The sequence below is a fragment of the Tachyglossus aculeatus genome, chromosome 17, assembly GCF_015852505.1.
Source record: "Tachyglossus aculeatus isolate mTacAcu1 chromosome 17, mTacAcu1.pri, whole genome shotgun sequence".
NCBI lineage: Eukaryota > Metazoa > Chordata > Mammalia > Monotremata > Tachyglossidae > Tachyglossus > Tachyglossus aculeatus.
Genome location: NC_052082.1, coordinates 40767586 through 40780926, shown reverse-complemented (window position 1 = coordinate 40780926; position 13341 = coordinate 40767586). Strand labels below are relative to the sequence as shown.

The 13341-nt window shown below is 44.8% G+C and overlaps 1 protein-coding gene across 2 annotated transcripts in view; it reads right to left on the bottom strand.

The window, feature by feature from the left end:
* Window positions 1-13341, bottom strand: part of CLEC7A (C-type lectin domain containing 7A) — a 31375-nt gene that overhangs the window by 17466 nt on the left and 568 nt on the right. Inside the window, exon 1 of one of the 2 annotated variants that reach the window (XM_038759494.1) lies at window positions 9468-9637. The exons of the other annotated variant lie outside the window; for it this stretch is intronic. Within the exon in view, the coding sequence (XP_038615422.1) occupies window positions 9468-9546 (79 nt within the window). The 5' untranslated portion in view covers window positions 9547-9637. Of the gene's footprint in view, window positions 1-9467; window positions 9638-13341 lie in introns of those variants that run through there. 2 annotated transcript variants of the gene reach the window in all.

Here is a 13341-nt window from a genome sequence, read left to right as displayed (position 1 = left end):
ACTTGTACCTTCCAAGCGCTTAGTACAGTGCTCTGCACACAGTAAGTACTCAATAAATACGATTGATCATTCAATCATATTTATTGAGTACTTGCTGTGTGCAGAGCACTGTACTAAGCTATTGGGAATCAGCGTGGCTCAGTGGAAAGAGCCCGGGCTTTGGAGTCAGAGGTCATGAGTTCAAATCCCGGCTCCGCCAATTGTCAGCTAGGTGACTTTGGGCAAGTCGCTTAACTTCTCTGAGCCTCAGTTACCTCATCTGTAAAATGGGGATTAAGACTGTGAGCCCCCTGTGGGACAACTGATCACCTTGTTACCTCCCTAGCGCTTTGAACAGTGCTTTGCACATAGTAAGCGATTAATAAATGCCATCATTATTATTATTATCATTACAAGTCGGCAACAGACAGAGATGGTCCCTACCCAACAACGGGCTCCCAGTCTAGAAGGGGGAGAAAGAAAACAAAACAAAACAAGTAGACAGGTGTCAAAATCGTCAGAATAAATAGAATTATAGCCCTAGGTATGGACAATGAACTGCATTCATTCATTCATTCATTCACTCGCATTTATTGAGCACTTACTGTGTGCAGAGCACTGTACTAAGTGCTTGGGAAGTACAAGTTGGCAACATATAGAGACGGTCCCTACCCAACTGTGAGGTCACAGTCTAGAAGGGGGAGACAGAGAACAAAACAAAACATATTAACAAAATAAAATAAATAGAATAAATATGCACAAATAAATAAATAATAGAATAAATAATAATAATGATAGCATTGATTAAGCACTTACTATGTGCAAAGCACTGTTCTAAACGCTGGGGGCTACAAGGTGTTCAGGTTGTCCCACGGGGGGCTCACAGTCTTCATCTCTATTTTGCAGATGAGGGAACTGAGGCCTAGAGAATTGAAGTGACTTGCCCAAAGTCACACAGCTGACAGTTGGCAGAGCCGGGATTTGAACCCATGACCTCTGACCCCAAAGCCCGGGCTCTTTCCACTGCGCCACGCTGCTTCTCCAATAAATATGCACATATTTCCAATAAATATGTTCAATAATAAATTATTTATTATTTATTTATTATTTATCATTTATAAATAATAAATATGTCCAATAAATATGCACAAATAAATAAATAACACTATCCTGAAACCCGAAGGGTAATGAAGGTAGATTTTTTTTTCTAGAACACCAGAGTAATTAAAGGCCCAGGAGGTTATATTTCAGGGATGAAACAAGGTTATAAAAAAACAGAAGTTACCTGGTGGAGGAAGGGAAAGGGAAGACCCAATCTGGGAGGGGCTGAGGGAGAGTAAGGGCTCAATAAATATGAATGAAGGAGTGGATAATAATAATAATAATAACAATAATAATAATAATAATAATAATAATAATGATAATTACATTTATTAAGCGCTTACTATGTGCAAAGCACTGTTCTGAATCTATAGGGGAGATGTGGGAGGGAAAAAAACTCTGTAAAGAACCGCAGTGGTTAAATGTGGAGAATCACGCATGTGCGTTTCTTAAGTGTGCCCTCTCCTGGTTGTCTCTGGCATTGCAGGGACGGGCGGAGGAACCAGGCCAAGACACCCATTAATTTCAGTTCCAGACATGGATCTCATTAATCAATCAATCAATCAATCGTATTTATTGAGCGCTTACTGTGTGCAGAGCAATGTACTAAGCGCTTGGGAAGTACAAGTTGGCAACATATAGAGACAGTCCCTACCCAACAGTGGGCTCACAGTCTAAAAAGGGGGAGACAGAGAACAAAACCAAACATACTAACAAAATAAAATAAATAGAATAGATATGTACAAGTAAAATAGAGTAATAAATATGTACAAACATATATACATATATACAGGTGCTGTGGGGAAGGGAAGGAGGTAAGATGGGGGGATGGAGGGGGAATGAGGGGGAGAGGAAGGAAGGGGCTCAGTCTGGGAAGGCCTCCTGGAGGAGGTGAGCTTTCAATAGGGCTTTGAAGGGAGGAAGAGAGCTAGCTTGGCGGATGGGCAGAGGGAGGGCATTCCAGGCCCGCGGGATGACGTGGGCCGGGGGTCGATGGCGGGACAGGAGAGAGCGAGGTACGGTGAGGAGATTAGCGGCAGAGGAGCGGAGGGTGCGGGCTGGGCTGGAGAAGGAGAGAAGGGAGGTGAGGTAGGAGGGGGCGAGGGGATGGACAGCCTTGAAGCCCAGGGTGAGAACTCATTAAACTCATCACCACAATCCCATCTACTCATTGGTATCTAATAATAATAATAATAATAATAATAATAATGGTATTTGTGAAGCACTTACTATGTGCAAAGCACTATTCTAAGCTCTGGGGGGATACAAGGTGATCAGGTTGCCCCATGGGGGGCTCACAGTTTTAATTCATTCATTCATTCAATCGTATTTATTAAGCGCTTACTTATTAAGCACTGTACTAAGCGCTTGGGAAGTACAAGTTGGCATCATATAGAGACGGTCCCTACCCAACAGCGGGCTCACAGTATAGAAGGCTGCCCGTCTGCCCTTGTTATCTGTCTTTGATGAAGACCAATCCGGGCCTAATCGCATCGTTGCTGTGCTTTGTCTCTTTTTTGGGCAAGTCACTTCACTTCTCTGGGCCTCAGTTACCTCATCTGGAGAATGGGGATTAATAATAATAATAATAATAATAATAGTGTTGGTATTCGTTCAGCACTTACTATGTGCCAAGCGCTGTTCTAAGATACAAGGTGATCAGGTTGTCCCACATGGGGCTCACGGTCTTAATCCCCATTTTACAGATGAGGTAACTGAGGCCCAGAGAAGTTAAGTAACTTGCCCAAAGTCACGCAGCTGACAAGTGGTGGAGCTGGGATTAACAACAACAATGATGGCATTTGTTAAGTGCTTACTATGTGCCAAGCGCTGTTCTAAGCACTGTGGTAGATACAAGGTCATCAGGTTGTCCCACATGGGGCTCACGGTCTTAATCCCCATTTTACAGATGAGGTAACTGAGGCCCAGAGAAGTTAAGTAATTTGCCCAAAGGCACACAGCTGACAAGTGGTGGAGCTGGGATTAACAACAATGATGGCATTTGTTAAGTGCTTACTATGTGCAAAGCGCTGTTCTAAGCGCTGCGGTAGATACAAGGTGATCAGGTTGTCCCACATGGGGCTCACGGTCTTAATCCCCATTTTACAGATGAGGTAATTGAGGCCCAGAGAAGTTAAGTAACTTGCCCAAAGTCACACAGCTGGCAAGTGGCGGAGCCAGGATTGACAACAACAATGATGACATTTGTTAAGTGCTTACTATGTGCAAAGCGCTGTTCTAAGTGCTGGGGAGGATACATGGTGATCAAGAGAAGCAGCGTGGCTCAGTGGAAAGAGCACGGGCTTTGGAGTCAGAGGTCATGGGTTCAAATTCTGATTCTGCCAACTGTCAGGTGTATGACTTTGGGCAAGTCACTTCACTTCTCTGGGCCTCAGTTACCTCATCTGTAAAATGGGGATTAAGACTGTAAACTCCCCTGGGCCCTACTGAGAGCTCACTTCCTCCAGGAGGCCTTCCCAGACTGAGCCCCCTTCTTCCTCTCCCCCTCCTCCCCCCTCCATCCCCCCCGCCTTACCTCCTTCCCCTCCCCACATCACCTGTATAGATGTATATATGTTTGTACAGATTTATTGCTCTATCTATTTTATTTGTACATATTTACTATTCTATTTATTTGATTTTGTTAATATGTTTTGTTTTGTTGTCCGTCTCCCCCTTCTAGACTGCGAGCCCGCTATTGGGTAGGGACCGTCTCTATATGTTGCTGACTTGTACTTCCCAAGCGCTTAGTACAGTGCTCTGCACACAGTAAGCACTCAATAAATACGATTGAATGAATGAATGAACCTGATCACCTTGTAACCTCCCCAGCGCTTAGAACAGTGCTTTCAGTGCTTTGCACATAGTAAGCACTTAACAAATACCATCATTATTGTTATTATTATCAGTTGTCCCACTTGGGGCTCACAGTCTTAATCCCCATTTTCCAGATGAGGTAACAGAGGCACAGAGAAGTTAGGTGACTTGCCCAAAGTCACACAGCTGACAAGAGGCAGATCCGGGATTAGAACCATGACCTCTGACTCCCAAGACTGCACTCTTTCCACTAATAATAATAATAATAATAATAATGGCATTTATTAAGTGCTTACTATGTGCAAAGCACTGTTCTAAGCGCTGGGGAGGTTACAAGGTGATCAGGTTGTCCTGGGGGGGCCTCACAGTTTTAATCCCCATTTTCCAGATGAGGGAACTGAGGCCCAGAGAAGTGAAGTGACTTGCCCAAAGTCACCCAGCTGACAACTGGCGGAGTCGGGATTTGAACCCATGATCTCTGACTCCAAAGCCCGGGCTCTTTCCACTGAGCCACGTTGCTTCTCTGAGCCACAGAGCCCCACGGGGGACAACCTGATGACCTTGTATCTCCCCCAGCGCTTACAACAGTGCTTGGCACATAGTAAGCGCTTAACAAATACCATTATTATTATTATTATTTTCCCCTCCTGTTTCAAACATTTGGCAGTGACTACGTGTGAGCCTGGGCATTTTGTTTCGAGAAATTAAATCCAGATCGTACTTGGCCTTAGTACGGCCAAATTTCAGGGGCTAATTCTGTGCATCGGCAATGAGCTCTCAGAGTTTGCCCGCTGCCCAGCTGAGATGGCCACAGGCAAAGAGACATCTGGGCACCTGAGAAATCCGTCAATCAGGAGTATTTATTCAGTGCCTAATGTGGGCAAGTAGGTAGAGAAGCAACTGCGCATTTTTTCTTCCACAGACTGCAAGGCCTTGAGTTTATTCACTCTAACCTTCTACACAATTAGAAAATCATTATTCATTATGAAAATATGGTGGGCACCATATAATGGCCTTTGTCCTCAGTCGCTATTACATTTTAACTTCCTTTTAAAAAGGGACGCAGTGACTGATCCCAGTCCCTGTGCTATTACTCTATTAATTTTACTTGTACATATTTACTATTCTATTTTTTTAATGGCATTTATTAAGTGCTTACTATGTGCAAAGCACTGTTCTAAGCGCTGGGACATTTACAAGGTGATCAGGTTGTCCCACGTGGGGCTCCCAGTCTTAATCCCCATTTTACAGATGAGGTCACTGAGGCACAGAGAAGTTAAGTGACTTGCCCAAAGTCACACAGCTGACAAGTGGCGGGGCCTGGATTTGAACCAATGGCCTCTGACTCCAAAGCCCGGGCTCTTTCCACTGAGCCACGCTGCTATTTATTTGATTTTGTTAATATGTTTTGTTTTGTCGTCTGTCTCCCCCTTCTAGACTGTGAGCCCGCTGTCGGGTAGGGACCGTCTCTATATTTTGCTTACTTGTACTTCCCAAGCGCTCAGTACAGTGCTCTGCACACAGTTAAGCACTCAGTAAATGCGATTGAAATACGATTGAATTTCATCTCCCAGCTTTGTTGTAGTTCCAAGAGTAATAATAATAATGATGGCATTTATTAAGCGCTTACCATGTGCAAAGCACTGTTCTAAGTGCTGGGGAGGTTACAAAGTGATCCGGTTGTCCCACAGCGGGCTCACAGTCTTAATCCTCATTTTACAGATGAGGGAACTGAGGCCCAGAGAAGTGAAGTGACTTGCCCAAAGTCACACAGCTAATTGGTGGAGCCAGGATTTGAACCCATGACCTCTGACTCCAAAGCCTGTGCTCATTCCACTGAGCCAAGCTGCTTCTCATAGTACTTAGTACAGTGCTTTGCACACGTAAAGCACTCAATAAATACCGTTGATGGATCGATTGACAGTTATGTCACAACGCATTGTTCAGCACTCCTTGGGCTCATAATTTATATTGGATTCAAAGAATCTCCTCTTTGGCTCAGATAGTTTTTGTGCATGAATTGCAATCTTTTTAAAAATCTGCTTGGGAACCCCAAATTAGTAATAGAAGAGTTTTTAAGTTTTTTTATTTTTCATTCTATTTTATGACCCCAGGGCTTTCATCAGCCCTTGCCCCAACCCCGAAAGGATCATGGGGAAGCAGTATGGCCTAGTGGCTAGAGCACAGGCTTAAGTGTCAGCGGACGTGGGTTCTAATTCTGGCTCCGCCTCTTGTCCGCTGTCCACTTAACTCCTCCGTGCCTCAGTTCCCTCATCTGTAAAATGGGGATTAAGACTGGGAGCCCCAAGTGGAACAACCTGATTACCTTGTATCTCCCCCAGTGCTTGGAACAGCGCTTCTGCACATACTAAGCACTTAACAAACACCATCATCATTATTATTATTTCTTAACAAGTTCCATAGGGAAAAAAAGACCTCTTTGCCTGTAGCTAAGCAGTTTGGCCTAGTGGAAAGAGCACAGGCGTGGGAGTCTGGAGACTTGGGTTCTAATCCTGACTGTTGGGTGACATCGCAGTGTTTGGCTCGTAGGAAGTGCTTCACAAATACCATGATAATAATAGCAATAGTTATATATTTATATATCATAGAATTGCCCACAGTCGTAGTGGGAGGCTGTGACCGTGCTCTTAATACAGTACTCTACGCAAAGTAAGTGTTCGATCAACACCGTTGATTCATCTGGGAATTCAGGCTTCTAAAGACGTAAAAGGCTGCCAAGTTGCTGCCAAGTTGTGCATCTCCTTGAAGTGCACCCTGGCATGAGGGGCCGGTGGGGCGGTTTAATGAGGAGGACTGTCGTGGGCTGTGATCCTATCGTATGATCCCCCCGATAATGGTTAGCTAGTAAGAAGCTAACCCTCTTCCTCCCTTCCGAGCGCTCACCTCCTCCAAAAGGCCTTCCCAGGCTGAGCCCCCTTTTTCCTCTCCTCCTCCCCATTCCCCCCCACCCTACCTCCTTCCCCTCCCCTCAGCACTTGTATATATATTTGTACAGATTTATTACTCTATTTATTTTACTTGGACATATTTACTATTCGATTTATTTTGTTAATGATGCGCATATAGCTTTAATTCTGCTTGTTCTGACACTTTGACACCTGTCTACATGTTTTGTTTTCCTTGTCTGTCTCCCCCTTCTAGACTGTGAGCCCGTTGTTGGGTAGGGACCGTCTCTATATGCTGCCAACTTGTACTTCCCAAGCGCTTAATACAGTGCTCTGCACACAGTAAGTGTTCAATAAATACGATTGAAAGAATATAGCTTTAATTCTATTTGTTCTGACGACTTTGACACCTGTCTACTTGTTTTGTTTTCGTTGTCCATCTCCCCCTTCTAGACCGTGAGCCCATTGTTGGGTAGGGACCGCCTCTATATGCTGCCAACTTGTACTTTCCAAGCACTTAATACAGTGCTCTGCACACAGTAAGTGCTCAATAAATATGATTGAATGAATATAGCTTTAATTCTATTTGTTCTGATGACTTTGACACCTCTCTACATGTTTTCATTGTCTGTCTCCCCCTTCTAGACTGTGAGCCCGTTGTCAGGTAGGGACCGTCTCTGTATGCTGCCCACTTGTACTTCTCAAGCGCTTAGTACAGTGGTCTGCACACAGTAAGCGCTCAATAAACACGATTGATTGATTGATTGATTGCTCAATAAATACGATTGAATGAATATAGCTTTAATTCTATTTGTTCTGATGACTTTGACACCTGTCTACATGTTTTGTTTTCATTGTCTTTCTCTCCCTTCTAGACTGTAAGCCCGTTGTTGGGTAGGGACCGTCTCCATATGCTGCCAACTTGTACTTCCCAAGTGCTTAGTACAGTGCTCTGCACGCAGTAAGCGCTCAATAAATACGATTGAATGTATGATTGAATGAATGAGACGGTCCTGTTTCCCGAGCTGGTCAGTGGCAAAAATTTCCAAAGGGGAATTTTCTTTCCCTGGTTGTCCCTTCTCAAGAGATTCCTCCCACCGGTGGTGGTTCCATGGAGAATCAAGTTGAAACCATTCTGTCCTCACCCTCAAAATAGCCTCCAGATTCCCGGGCCCCAGAGATGACAAACAGCTTGCTCCTCCTACATGGGGCCTTGGGAGGTTTGGTCAGTTTGGTCAGAGACCTCAGTTTATGATCCCCTAATGGTCGACTGACTTAAGCTCCCATGGCGTCTTCCCCATATCCCTGCCTCTGCCCCTTTCCTACGTTCCCTTGCACCCCATCTCTGCCCTAATCAGACTCACCTTTGTCTACGAGGGCCATTCCCCTCTAGAAGGGCCATGGGTCAAAGTTTGAAATGTAGTATATCCCTCCTTGTCCTTCGTGATGGATGGCTGGTTTTCCAACCAGGGTCTGTGGGTCTCTGAGGTACGGAGAAGGGCTGAGTGATCCCCGCCTGACCTGTCCCATTATTATTATTACTTTTGGTATTTTGGTACTTGTTATTCATTCAGGGTAGGGACCGTCTCTATATGTTGCCAACTTGTACTTCCCAAGCGCTTAGTACAGTGTTCCGCACACAGTAAGCGCTCAATAAATGCGATTGAATGATTGAGTTCATTCATTCAGTAGCATTTATTGAGCGCTTACTGTGTGCAGAGCACTGACTAAGCGCTTGGAAAGTACAATTTGGCAACAGATAGGTACAATCCATGAAGCACTCACTATGTGCCAAACACTGGGCTAGATACACGATAATCATGTCAGACATAGTCCCTGTCCCGCATGGAGCTCACACTCTAAGTAGGAGGAAGAACAGGTATTAAGTCTCCATTTTACAAATGAGGAAATAAGGAACAGAGAAGTTAAGTGACTTTTCCAAGATCACACAGCAGGCAAGAGTCATGATTGGAACCCAGGTCCTCTAACTCCCGCATCCATGCTCTTTCCACTAAGCTAGGTTTGGGAGAGAAAGTGACCTAGGAGAGGCAGAGAGAAAGGTGATTTACTCTGAAGAGGCAATATTGAGGAAGAATCTTTGTCAATCAATCGTATTTATTGAGCACTTACTGTGTGCAGAGCACTGTACTAAGCGCTTGGGAAGTACAAGTTGGCAACATATAGAGACAGTCCCTACCCAACAGTGGGCTCACAGTCTAAAAGTAACAATAATAGTATTTGTTAAGCACTTACTATGTGTCAAGGACTGTATTGAACTCTGGGAGAGATGCAATCCCACATTTGGCTCAGAAGTAGTCAATCCCCATTTCTCAAATGAGGGAACTGAGGCACAGAGAGGTTAAATGTCTTGCCCCAGGTCACACAGCAGACAAGTGGCAGAGCTGCAATTAGAACCCAAGCCCTCTGACTCCCAAGCTTGTGCTCTTTCCGCTAAGCCAACTTCTTCTCAAATTACTCAATGGTATTTATTGAGCACGTAGTCTGTGCAGAGAGCTCTGTAATAAACGCTTTGGTGTGTATAATACAATATCATCAGTAGACGTGATCCTTGCTCCCTGGTAGATTACAATTAGTAGAATTTTTAGAGCTTTATGTTTGGATTAGTGGCTGTGAGGGGTTGAGGAAGCAAGCGAGAGACAGTACCTTTGTCGGAGGCTGCAGGGTGACACGGGTTGAGCCGTACGTAGGGTGGTAAAATGGTGTAGCCATCCTCATCCTGCATGCTTGAATCTCCTCGGCTCCGTCCTGGGGAGTGAGTCTGGCAAATCTACGCTCAGTTGAACAGGACAGCTCAAGGGCAAAAGAGGATCTCTGACTGAAACCTAGCGAGGGTGAGGGTAAAACCACCCAGACCTCAGAGAGAAGGAAGTGATTCCATAGATCAAGAAATTGATCCCTTTTTAGAATTGTCTTTAGAAGCACAGGGGCCTATTTGAGTCCCATTTTTTTTTGTCGTTGTATTTGTTAAGTGCTCACTAGGTGCCAGGCACTGGACTAAGCGCTGGGGTAGATGCAAGTTAAGCAGGGTAGATGCAGTCCGTGTCCCACATGAGGCTCACATTTGTAATGCCCGTTTTATAGATGTGGGAACTGAGGGACAGAGAATAATAATGATAATGATAATAATAATAATAATAATGGTATTTATTAAGCACTTACTATGTGCAAACCACTGTTCTAAGCGCTGGGGAGGTTACAAGAAGATCAGGTTGTCCCATGGGGGCTCACACTCTTAATCCCTATTTTACAGATGAGGGAACTGAGGCACAGAGAAGTTAAGTGACTTCCCCAAAGTCACACAGCTGACAATTGGCAGAGCCAGGATTCGAACCCCTGACCCCTGACTCCAAAGCCCAGGCTCTTTCCACTGAGCCACCCTGTTTCTCTAAGTTGGGTGACGTCCAATGTCACACAGCCTACGAGTGGCAGAACTAGGATTAGAACCCAGATACTGAGTCCCAGGCCCTGGCTCTTTCCACTTGGCCATGCCGCTTCTCCGTTTATTTTATGCTCTTTTATTCGGGGTGGAATAATGAGGAGGCCAAGGAGGATGAGAAAAAAAGCAAATCTAAGTGCTTTCTGTCCTGCTACTGTCTGGTCCTGCATTCAGCAGGTTTCCCGACTCTTTTACATCCAGATTCATCCCTCAACACCAATCCCATGATTAATCTTGGGTAGATACAAAGACAATTTCACCCTTAATTCACACTAACCAGGAGGCATGGGAAAGAGGAATTGCCCCTTGCCCAGAAACCCCCAGGTCCTGGGATAAGGGAGAAGCACTGGAAAGAGCCTAGGCTTTGGAGTCAGAGGTCATGGGTTCAAATCCCGGCTCCGCCAATTGTCAGCTGTGTGACTTTGAGCAAGTCACTTCACTTCTCTGGGCCTCAGTTACCTCATCTGTAAAATGGGATTAAGACTGGGAGCCCCCCATGGGACAACCTGATCACCTTGTAACCTCCCCAGCGCTTAGAACAGTGCTTTCCACATAGTAAGCGCTTAATAAATGCCATTATTATTTATTGTCATTATTATAAGTCAGGTGCAGGACTTGGAGGTCAAAGAAGAAACACAGAGAGGGGTGTCTTACCTAGCTCACCCCCCTCCAGCTGCCTGGTTCTGGGTCTGGGTTTACTGTCATTTAAGATTTATTTTATCCTTTTATTTTGTGTTTAGAGTTCGGTTTTCATTGCTAGTTTCTGTTTTAGTTTGAAAGATGTGAAATGGATGACCTGCAGATGCATTTGAAACTCTTGTTTCTTTGGTATTTGTTAAGCACTTGCTAGGTGCCAGGAACTCTAATAAGCGCTGGGGTAGCTACAAGCTGATCACGTTGGACATAGTCCCTATCCCACGAGGGGCTCACAATCTTAACCCCCATTTTAAATAGGGGGTAATCGAGGTCCAGAGAAGTGAAGTGACTTGCCCAAGGTCACACAGCAGACAAGCGGTGGAGCTGGTCCTTCTAAGTTTCCAGGCCCACGCTCTATCCACTAGTCCACACTGCTGCGTTGCGGTTACTGCTCTGGCGGTATTCATCAGCACCAGTAGAGCAAGTGGCAGGGTGAGCCTCAGCCATTGGGAAGACCACCACAGTCGTCATTGTCCTCCCTTCAAGCCCGTCCCGTCAGGCGGTCAGTCAATCGTATGTATTGAGCAATTACTGTGTGCAGAGCACTGTACTAAACGCTTGGGAGGGTACCATATAACAATGAGCAGACACATTCTCTGCCCACAGTGACCTCAGAGTCTAGACGGAGAGATGGACATCAACATTAATAAATAAGTTACAGATATGTACATGAGTGCTTTGGAGCTGGGACGGGGGGATGAATGAAGGGAGCAAGTCAGAGTGATGCAGAAGGGAGTGGGAGAAGAGGAAAGGAGGACATAGGAAAGGTCTTTCGGAGGAGATGTGTCTTCAAAAAGGCTTTGGCTCGAGGAGTCATTTAACTCACCCCCAGTAGCGCGGTGCCAATGAGGTCCGTTGGCTACTAAACTTTTGGAAGGCCGGGGCTGGGGTGGGGGGCCCTGAATAGTCTTGCCTGGGCCGTGAGGACCGCGAAACCTCCTTAGCCACTCTGTTCTGTAGCTCCGGGTGCATTTATCCTTGTCCCTGTCGTTGAATGCTGTTTTTTTCTGTTTTTATAATTTTTTTAATGGTATTTGTTAAGCGCTTACTATGTGCGAAGACAGATCAATCTGTCTACTAGTACTATTTGTTGAGAGCTTACTTTGTGCAGAGAGCACTGTACTAAGTGCCCAAGAGTACAATAGACATGATCCCTGCCCTCAAAAAACTGAAAATCTAGTGGGGGAGATAGACATTAAAATAAATACATAGGCTAAAGATTATGACCATAAGTGCTGTGAGATAATCATTATAATAATAAAGGTACTGGTTAAGTACTTACTATTTGTCATGTACTAGGGTAGATAAAAGATAATTAGAGGGGACGTAATGCCTGTTCCACATGGGGCTCATAGCTCAACGGGGAGAGAAAGCACGCTATTTAATCTCTATTGTACAGATGAGGAAACTGAGGCAGAGAAGTTAAGTGACTTGCCCAAGGTCACACAGCAGACAGATGTCAAAGCCCAAATCTAATGGTTCCAAGTCCTTTGCTCTTTCCATTAGGCAACATTGTTTCTCTCTTATATTTCCATCGCCAAACCGCTACCCGGCTCTCTTAGGTTGTGAGTCTTTCGAAGGACGGGGCCGTATCTAATTCTCACCTGGGTATTTTTTGTTTAAAAGATATATATTAACCTGCTTTATCTGCATGCTTCAAGAAATATAAAGATTGGGTCTTTCGGGAGGCATCATGGCCTAGGGAAAAGAGCACTGGCCTAGAAAAGAGTCAGAGGCCCTGATCTAATGCTGGCTCTACAGCTGGTCTGCAAGGTGACTTCGGGCAAGACACTTCATTTCTCTGTGCCTCAGTTTTCTCATCTGTAAAACGGGGATTAAATCCTACTCCCTCCTACTTAGACTATCAGCCTCATGTGGGGTAGGGACTGTGTCCAACCTGATAAATCTGTGTTGCTTAGAACGGTATGTGGAACATAGTAAGTGCGTAACAAGTACCATTATTATTATTATTTACTATTTGGGGTCTAAATGATGCAAATAATTATTTCAATTCTTCCTGTTTCTTTGTCAGAGGTCACCTGAGTTTAGGTGACATTAACAGATTCAAAACCTTTAGAAAACTCAGGGGGGCCCTATCAGCTAAACCATTTCTTGTCCTTGAAATGCCCCTTAGGGATATTCACTTAGCATATAAATTGATTAGAGCACTCTTGTCCACTCTCAATTTTCCTATTTTTGGTTCCTGGAAAATCAATGATAAATGGAAAATGTGTGGTCAGCAATTTATCCTGGGGCAGCAGTGCGGGGAGTGTGGGGGGGATGGAAGGAACTGGGGTTATTTCTGGGTCAATTCCCTCAATTCTGGGTGATAGCCTCGCTCAAGTGAGTCTCTTTGGAAGTCAGGGGCCAGGAGAGGGAAGGTAT